This window comes from Rhinolophus ferrumequinum, chromosome 17 (genome assembly GCF_004115265.2).
Source record: "Rhinolophus ferrumequinum isolate MPI-CBG mRhiFer1 chromosome 17, mRhiFer1_v1.p, whole genome shotgun sequence".
Lineage (NCBI taxonomy): Eukaryota > Metazoa > Chordata > Mammalia > Chiroptera > Rhinolophidae > Rhinolophus > Rhinolophus ferrumequinum.
In genome coordinates, this window is record NC_046300.1 from 7,408,942 (window position 1) to 7,417,990 (window position 9,049).

General features: G+C 43.4%; 1 protein-coding gene across 1 annotated transcript in view; it reads left to right on the plus strand.

The window, feature by feature from the left end:
* The window catches only part of PRKAR2A (protein kinase cAMP-dependent type II regulatory subunit alpha), a 76,341-nt gene extending 69,385 nt beyond the window's left edge, over positions 1-6,956 (plus strand). The window contains exons 9-11 of the mRNA XM_033132502.1: positions 578-643; positions 2,770-2,911; positions 3,076-6,956. Of these exons, the coding sequence (XP_032988393.1) occupies positions 578-643; positions 2,770-2,911; positions 3,076-3,209 (342 nt within the window). The 3' untranslated portion in view covers positions 3,210-6,956. The remainder of the gene's footprint in view (positions 1-577; positions 644-2,769; positions 2,912-3,075) is intronic.
* The last annotated feature ends 2,093 nt before the right edge of the window (positions 6,957-9,049 follow it).

Consider the following 9,049-nt stretch of genomic DNA (forward strand, 5'->3'; position numbering starts at 1 on the left):
TAAGTACTTAATTATTTGTTGAATTACCTGAATGACTGGTTCAGCTAAGTGGGTTAAAATCAAAACAAGCGAAAGAAAAGCCTGAGGCTCATGAGGGTGATATCAGAGCACCTTCCTCACCAAGGCTGGGCTTTCTCCAGGTTCACGCTGTCCTCTGGAGGGCTCCATTTGATGGTCCAGATTATCCCTGGGCCCCATGACCCTGGCATAGCCAGGAGCCGCCTTGATACTATGTGTAGCAGTCTTGGCTACTGATTCCTTGTCACATGTTTCAATAGTGGACCAACGTGAGCAGCAAGAATAGCGATGCTCTGTGCGGTTGGCAGCCTGGGCATATTCCTGGAGAAAAATGTCAACAGTCCATGTTAGGAAGTGAGAGATGTGTGTCAGTCATATTGGACTGACCCCCTGGGATCAGAATCCACTCATTCTGTTCTGAATTTGTTAGCCATGGATTGACTTGTAGCGTTGAAAAATAAATACAAATCAGAGCTCAGGCAGTGACAAAATGTTGTATTTCTGTGTCCCTCTTCAATACATATGTATGGATCTTACATGACCTCCTTTCCCTTTTCAGGGTGAAAAGGCTGAAAGCTTTTACATTATAGAGTCCGGCGAAGTGAGCATCTTGATTAGAAGCAAGGTGAGTTTATGTGTGATGATGCAAGTTATGCCAGGGAAAATGCAGATGCCATGTGTATGCACAGAAAGTAACTGTTTTAAGTAATGTGAAGTGTGTTTAGTGTACCAAAGCCATCATTGTTAGATAAGGTGTGTGACGGGCAAAGACTCGTGTTTAAGCCCATCCATTGGTAGAGATTTAGGATATTTCTTCTTGTTCCTGTTGCCTTTGCCTCTGTTACGTAACCAATGATATGAGAAATACTGGCCTACAAATCAATAAAAAGATAAACACCCTAGTAGAAAATAGAGGAACTATATAATTTAAAAATACATGTAGGTGTTGAATATGAAAATAGCTACCTTTTTAGAGCACTGGGAGGGTCCCTAGGACAATTATTATTATGGCCCTTTGATAGATAGGGAGACCTAGAAAACTGATGACCTATGATTCTAACCATAAATCTATCATCACCAGATTTCCCTCTTTCAATTTTTTTGACTACAGAATTTGTTAGAATAGTTATATATAATACCAAATCAACCTGTTATGAAACCTTGTACAGAATATCTTTAGTAAAAGTTAAGTATGAAGGAAGAAAGAAAAATATGATGATTACTGCTTATAAGATAGCTTGATTCCTAATTAAAAATAGATCTGTTGTTTCACATGAAACAATAGTTTGAAACTTCTGTGTTCTTTTACTTATAGTTTTTGGCCTACTGATATATTGGTACATTTCTCAAATATTCATTGACACACAGCATAGTTTTGGGTGTGTAGGATCAGCATCACTGTGGCGTTGGTTGGGGACTTGGGGAAGCTGGTCAGAAATGCAGCCTTGGGCTCTGCCTTGGAGCTACTGAATCAGAATCTACATTGTAGCAGAACCCCCAGGGGGCTGCTGTTGGCGTGATGGTCTGATAAGTGCTGCTCTAGAGAAGGGCCTAGTTGGCCACTAACGTGTGTAGTCCCACAGAATGCTCCAGAGATAAGAAAGAGACCATTGGCTGGAATGGGGCAGATTGGCATAAGAGCAAACAGGTCAGGGCAGAAGTGTGGAAGGAGAAAAGTTCACACCATGTAAGCTAGTGTGGGACTTTTGTTTATTTTTCTAAATTAACCTTCAAAAAATTATCTATCTGCCCATAACATAAGGTGGCTCTTAGAGATTGAGACTAATTCTTAATAATAAATTCTAAATAATTTTATACTTAAACATGTTATTGCTTAGCTTAGCAGAGTGATTTGTTAAAAAAAAAAAAAAACTGTAGATAATAAATACAATATAGTACATTATTTTCAATAATTTGATAAGCACAAATTACAACCTGCTTGATTTCTTAATACAGAATTAAACCACCAAAGTTCAAGGTTGAACATTATTTTTTAAAATATTTAGGTACTTGGGGGTGGCTGGTTAGCTCAGTTGGTGCTAATAACACCAAGGTTGCTGGTTCGATCCCACATGGGCCACTGCTTAAAAAAAAAAGAAAAATTCAGGTGCTTGACTCTTCTTTAAAAATGCAGACAGTAGATGTAAACAGTACCGAAAAAGAAGATTTGTCACTGTAAAGTGTTGTCCGAGAAAGGCATGGTCTCAAATCAAAACGTAGCAGCCCAGGATTGTGACTCTTTACTTAAGGGAAGCATTGACATTATTTAGAAAGTAGCAAAAGACCTTGTCTTTTCCCCTCCGTGCCTCAGAAGTCAGCATCTACCGAATGGAGAGGATTCATATGTATATATGTCTGATTATATGTTAATATATTAACATTATATTATAATATTATTATGTAATATATATTATAATATATATTATATATTATATTACAAATATAATATATAATGTTATTAATATATATAAATCTTCAAAAGAAAATGGTCTGCACCTTACCTTTTGATAATTTAGCTATTACCTGAAAGGTGTTAGGGCTCAGATGAAGCACGAGGTGAAAGCGAGCTCCTCGGATGAAACCAGACCACTGAGATTGCCCACACAGTGGGCATGCATGTCAAGAGTCTCTGCAAATGAATTCTCAGTAATTGTGTTAAGTGTACTGATAAAGGAATGCAAGTGTGTGCAACTGGACATGCCCAGCTGTGCTGCTGGAGTCAGCCCCAGTCATGTTCTCTACCTGCTCTAGACTAAAGCAAACAAGGATGTTGGGAACCAGGAGGTTGAGATTGCCCGCTGCCATAAGGGGCAATACTTTGGAGAGCTTGCACTGGTCACCAATAAACCGAGAGCTGCTTCGGCTTATGCAGTGGGAGATGTCAAATGCTTAGGTAAGAAAAATTCTTTATGCAATTTTTCCAAGTGCCCTGTATCCTAAAGTCTAATCTCCTATCACGTGAGTGTCTATATTTAAGGAAAGTTTTGCACGAGGGAAATGACTTTGAATCGTTGGTGTAGAGAATTCATTCTCTCCCCCATCTTTTTAACAATGCAGTTATGGATGTACAAGCATTTGAGAGGCTTCTGGGGCCCTGCATGGACATCATGAAGAGGAACATTTCACACTACGAGGAACAGCTGGTGAAGATGTTCGGCTCCAGCATGGATCTGATCGATCCTGGGCAGTAGGTGTGCCGCACCCCGGAGCCTTCTCAGTGTGACACCAACACCTTCCGGTCAGCCACAGAACACACACAGAAAACAGACACGACAGAACTGTTCCTGCTGTTGCCACCTCTGCTGCCATTACATGTGGCCGTGGGCATTTAGAAAACTTGAAAGTCAGCACTAAAGGATGGGTAGAGGTTTGACCCGCACCCCCACTTTGCTCTGACAGCCCATTATTAAACCATTTGTAATGATTATTCCAACCCAGTTTTCACATCTTTGGTTCAAAATGGCATGTCTCTCCAACAATTTAAGTGCCTGATACAAAGTCCAAAGGGTAAACATCTTCCTTTCCTCTCTTGCTGCTACTGTTGCTTTTGGAAGTTACCACAGGTCTCTACAAACCTGTTGTATAACTGTAGACACCCTCCCCCAACCTTTCTCAAGGGAGGAAATGTTATAACCTTCGATCTCCTCATTTGTTCTTTGAGAAAGTCCACATTTGTTCACAATTGTAACCTTTGGTTTTACAATGGAAAATGGTGGCAGATATGATGGAGGTCTGTATTCCTGTGGCATTATACTTTCTGCTGAAAGCCACACACGTGACAGCTGTCTCCAAACTCACAGGGATGCTTAAGGAGGGCCCTGCTCAGGGCCCAGCAGGTCAGCACCCAAAGCACACTGATCCGTCATTCGGACCCCTGTTCAAGCAGACAGTTTGGGTTCAGCACATTCTTCAGGTAGCAGAGAGCCAGGGAAGGCTTTCTGGGTTGGGGGGTTTGTTTTGTTTTAGTAGATTTTGTTTTATTTTGTTTAATCTCTGTGCTATTTTTATGAATGAACTGCTGTCCATCTATAAGGAGCCAGGGTCTGGAGGTGCCATCACGTTAACTGACCCAAATACTTTCCTGGATAATTCTTGCCACCTCTTGTTTCCAGTTGTCGCTACTGGATAATGGCAGTGTGCCAACAAAAGTTTGTCCTACAAAGAGAGCCCTTTCCTTCTACTCCAGAGTTATTACATAGCCTTGCTGCTGAACCATCAATTTTTAAACTCTTTAAAGAAGAAGCAGCTATTTTTTTGAAATTAAAAAAATATTTCTCTATTTAGGGAATTCCCCTTGGACATGTTCATATGTATCAGTTTGTCAGCTGACTCGGGCATTCATCCTAAAGATCAACTCTTTTGTTAGTTTTCAAAACTTGGCATCATTTACAATTTTATAGAATTATTGTGAAGACCTTTCTAATTAAGATGTTAGGATATTTGTGGTTTCAATTGTTCATTCCAGGGGAAAGTAATTTAGCTTGTATTTTAAAACTTTTTTAACCTTTTAATTATAATCAGGCAGAATTCTGATGAATTATCCTAATTAGATACATTTCAGAATGAAATTTTTTTCTTCAGAATGACTTAGAATCAGATGTTAAAAGTGTAATGTGAAATTTGCATAAAAGTTAATTTGAATGTCATAGCCAAGTTTATATTGAATCAAGAGGCCCTTTACAATATGATTTTTTAAAACTTGTATAACTCAGTAAATCCCTAAGAGATCACGTGCTGGGGCTTGACTCATTCCCATGGTGGATAATGATGGGGACCACATGGTTGCCTTCCATTGTCCACATAGGTCAGGCTCTCTGTTTTTTACCAGACAGTATGGTCGAGAGATTTCCAGAATGGTGACTCACCACAGCCTTGGTGAGTTCTCCCTTTTTCTTGTGCTCCGTGGAGTGAAAGCAGGAGTCTTTTTCAGACTGCTCTAGGTAGCCTGCACTGCGGCTGGGAATTGTGAAAGGTTGTAACTAATACTCCAAACAGGCAGCTAGCACTGGGAAAGCCCCTGTGGTTTTTCCCATGATTTTTCAAGGTTCTTCTTTTCTGTGGTGTTGCTTTATTATCAGATAAGTTAAGAAAGCAGACCTTGCACTTTAGCGGACAGAACCACACCAGTTTCTTACAAAGGGAACAGGTACATTGGGCTTCAAGAGTGACACAGAGGTCTATCCCCAGACTCTGTGAGGCCTCTGTTTAAACACCAAGCAGATGCTCTCTTTGCACCCCCATGCCAGCAATGTTAGGACTGGCTGTGAAGTCTGCTAGAGTCACTCCTGCACGCTGCTAGGGAGAAGCCTAGCCTTCTCATCCTGCCTTCTTGCACTTGCCAGTTCTGTCTTCCCCTTCACAGAAGCCTCTTGGATACGCCCAACTCACTGATGGTTGCTGTTTTACAGAGTAGAATTCATCAGTTGTAAGTCCTCCTGATCTAGTTAAACACTGACGTCTAGATGATCGGTCTAGCCCCTCACTGCATACAGGGCCCCTTGGAGTCCTGGCTTGAGGAAGGGAGACTTTAAAGGGACCAGTGTAAGTGAAATAGGACACAGCCATTACCAAGGTGCCAAGAGCCGGACAGTGTTCCAGATCTCTGTGCAGGATGGGAAATCAAAGGTGGTAGACAAGTTTACCTCGAGGCTCTGGTGTCCACATGTGCCAGGCAAGCCCTGCATTGATTATTGATGGTGTGTTGGGAAGACATCCCTGTGTTAATTGTTTCATATTGTTCTCTTCTGTGGGTTAGAGCTTCATGCCTTTTTCTGGCTTTGCTTTTGATTTCGGATGGTGGAAAATGTTCCCGAGAGCCTTGAGATCCAACCTGCAGTATTATCCTCCCTTCTGGCCCCAGTTTATCGCATCCACTCTCTTTTGGTTGTGGTCTCTGAAGGAAGGGTTCATGTGTTCTTTCCCCTTACTCGACAGTCCTTATATATAACGGTGTTATATATAATTGCTGTAGATTCTCAGAAAGCAGGGTGGAGTTTTTCTTTGAGTAGTTTAATGAGCGAAGTCAGCAGCAAAGTTGCAAGGAATGGTTCTCCAGCCAGTAGAGGTCATGTTCATCCTCTTATCACCCAGATTCTCTGCTCACTATGGCAGAGTCATCAGTGGTGCCGCTGGCAAACACCCTGGGCACACAGCATTTCCATGTTGTGTCACAGTGTACAAACCAATCTCTCTCGTTTAGAAAAATTGCAAGAGCATTTTTTGCACAGAGAAAGAGAAAAAAGACCCATGAATGTCATCTTTTATCTTTTGTTTTTAGTTGGCTGATGTTGGAATTTTTGTTCTTGACATGCACTTGTAAACCAATCTTGCCAAGATACAAGTTATTTTGGTTTTTCACTACAATTACCTCTTGTTCCTCCTGTCTTGACTGCTGACGTTCCTCAATGATTCTAATGTCTATTTTATGGGAAGCAGCCTTCCCATGGGTTTCCTTTTACACACTGCAGGGCTATCTTTATACTTTTTAAAAAATTAAAAAAAAGAGAGAGAAAACTGTCACTAACCTCATGGGGGATTTGCAGAAAACCATTTAGCCCACCTTGAGCAAAAGGTAGACTCCTCATTGTTTTCTTAAGCTCATTGTATTAAAAGAAATCTAATTCAGCATTATTGTGCTACCTCAAAGGTAAAAATGTTTTAAGGTCTTTTTTTGGTCCTTAGTTCTACACGTAGTGTTTGAAATGTCTTTCAATTTAAATCATTGGGGAGAATCTTATTTTAACCTGTTTTACACTTGTATTTTAATCTCAGAAGAATAAGTGATTGGGAAATGATTAATTCTTGCTCTGTAGTATTGAACATATAATTAAATCATTGTTTGCCATAAATAAGGTTGGGTTTTTTAAAAGGAAACTCCAGGGCTTGGCTTTGCTCTTGGTTAATAAAGGCTGACAAATCATGTCTGACTTTCGGGTGCAGCCTGTGTCGTGTGTTTGTCCTCTCATTTCAGGGCTACAGGCCATCATAGCCCTTATCTGGCAGGTACATTGTTGGGATTGGGGTGTGAGTTCTTGGAAATGAGAGAAGAGGCCTGGGCATATGTATTAGGCAGGGTTCTCCAAAGAAACAGAACCAATAGGGGGTGTGTGTGTAAAGAGATTTATTATTATAAAGAATTGGCTCACCAGTTATGGAGGCAGGCAAGTCGCAAGATCTGCAGGGTTAGTTGGCAAGCTGGAGACCCAGAAAAGCCAATGGTTTAATTCCAGTCTGAGTCTGAAGGCCTGAGAACCAGAAGAGCCAATAGACACTGGGGTCTGCCGGGTCTGCCAGGGTGGTCCTAGACCTTTCCTCCAGTGCTGCAGGAGCTTATACTCCATATTCCTGGACTCAACACAGACAGCAACCCCTGTCTCCTATTTTGAGGGTGCTCATGCTCCCAAGGCCAGTTGTTGACCTTGGTCATGCTGCTGTTTTTCTATCTGGGCTGCCATTGCCTCTTTGTAAAGTGAGTGGTTTGAACACACAAGAATGCAATGACCCTTACTGCTCTAGCATGCAGCACGCAATTCTGGTTGCAGAAGCATCGGGAGAGCTGTGAAAGGAGAAAAACTAGATTTAACATTTGAGGGAAGACCCCCCCCCAGGTAGGGACCCCTCAGAAATCATCATCGTCATGCTAGTCATTCTACACATCATGATGAAGCTTGTCCAAAGATGACTTTCTGTGATGACGTAAGAATCAAATGTTTCTGAAAGTGTCTTTCCTGTGACATTTCTACCCCTTCTTCTTTGGCTTCTTCCCATCCAGCATCCTTGATCCCGTGGGCCCTTTTTTCTGTTCTATAAACCAGTTATCTGGCTTGTCTTTGAGAATACAGAGTTGGGCAGTGCCCAGCCCGTTTATAGACTACAGAGCTACAAAGGCTGCGAAGGAGGTTTGGCCAGGCTAGAGTGTGAAGCCAAAGGGGAACTGGGAGCTACCCCAGGCACTAGGAAAGCCAGCAGGACCTGACTCCACCAGTCAGTCCATCCTGACAGGTACAAGAATTGGCATTTGCCCGTCAGCATTTGGGAAAGGAGTTGCAACAGTACCAGCCAAAATCTCCATGCCCCACCCCTTCCTCTTCTGCAGAACTGCACTGAGCCATGGGTCAAAAGTCACTGTGTGTTCTGCTGGAAGCCAGGATCCCGCAATCTCCTTTCTGGCCAGGTCTTCCAATGCACAGAATGAGGAAGCAGAGGTGTGCAGTTGGCTTGTGTTCTAGCAAACAGGTAAAAAGAGCTAAAGTCCAGACCCACCACATAAGCAAAGCAGCACTGTCCAGCATAACATCCAAGCATAGTTAAACTTGACGTTTTCATTCTGAAAAGGAAAGGCCAGGACAGGCATGACACCTGCAGTACGCACTCCCATGTCTGCCATGAGCCCAACCCAGCAGCTGGAGGACCAGGGGACCTGAAGCTGAGTCTCGGGCCTGTTGGGCAGGAGAGGAGAGGCCTTTGGGGCACATGTGCCCAAGTTCTGGGGAAGTCGGAACAGCAAGCGAGCTGCCTTGAACCCTAGTGTCCTGCCCCAGAGCTGTGCAGCCGGCCTCATGCACGGAGAAGTGAGGCCACACAGGCTCAGAAGCCCCCAGGAATCGGCCTGGACCCCAGACAAGGGGCTTTTCCCCCTGCAGATGCAGCCCTGGGAACCAGAGTGCTTCCCAAACCAGGATGGAGCTGGGGGGTGGAGAGCACATGCCCCCAAGACCCTGAAGTCTGGGCCGCCATTGTGGGTGAACATACAAAATGCCCATATCTGCCCTGCCTCAGAATTCAAGGTGGTTCCATACAGCTGGCAGCTCCTCCTGCCTGAGGCCCGGCAGATGAAGGTGAGTTGGAGCCCTCAGCCAGGGCCTCTGTTTTGCTTCCTCATCTGTAAAGGAGGCAGGTTTGTGGGAGGCCTGCACCGCCCCCCCTACACACACACACCCAGTGCCCCCTACCTTGGCCTTGCCTGCAGGCATTGGCCCAGTGGGTTTCCAGCCCAGCCCCTCACCTGCCTGGACTGAGGCAAGGACCAGCT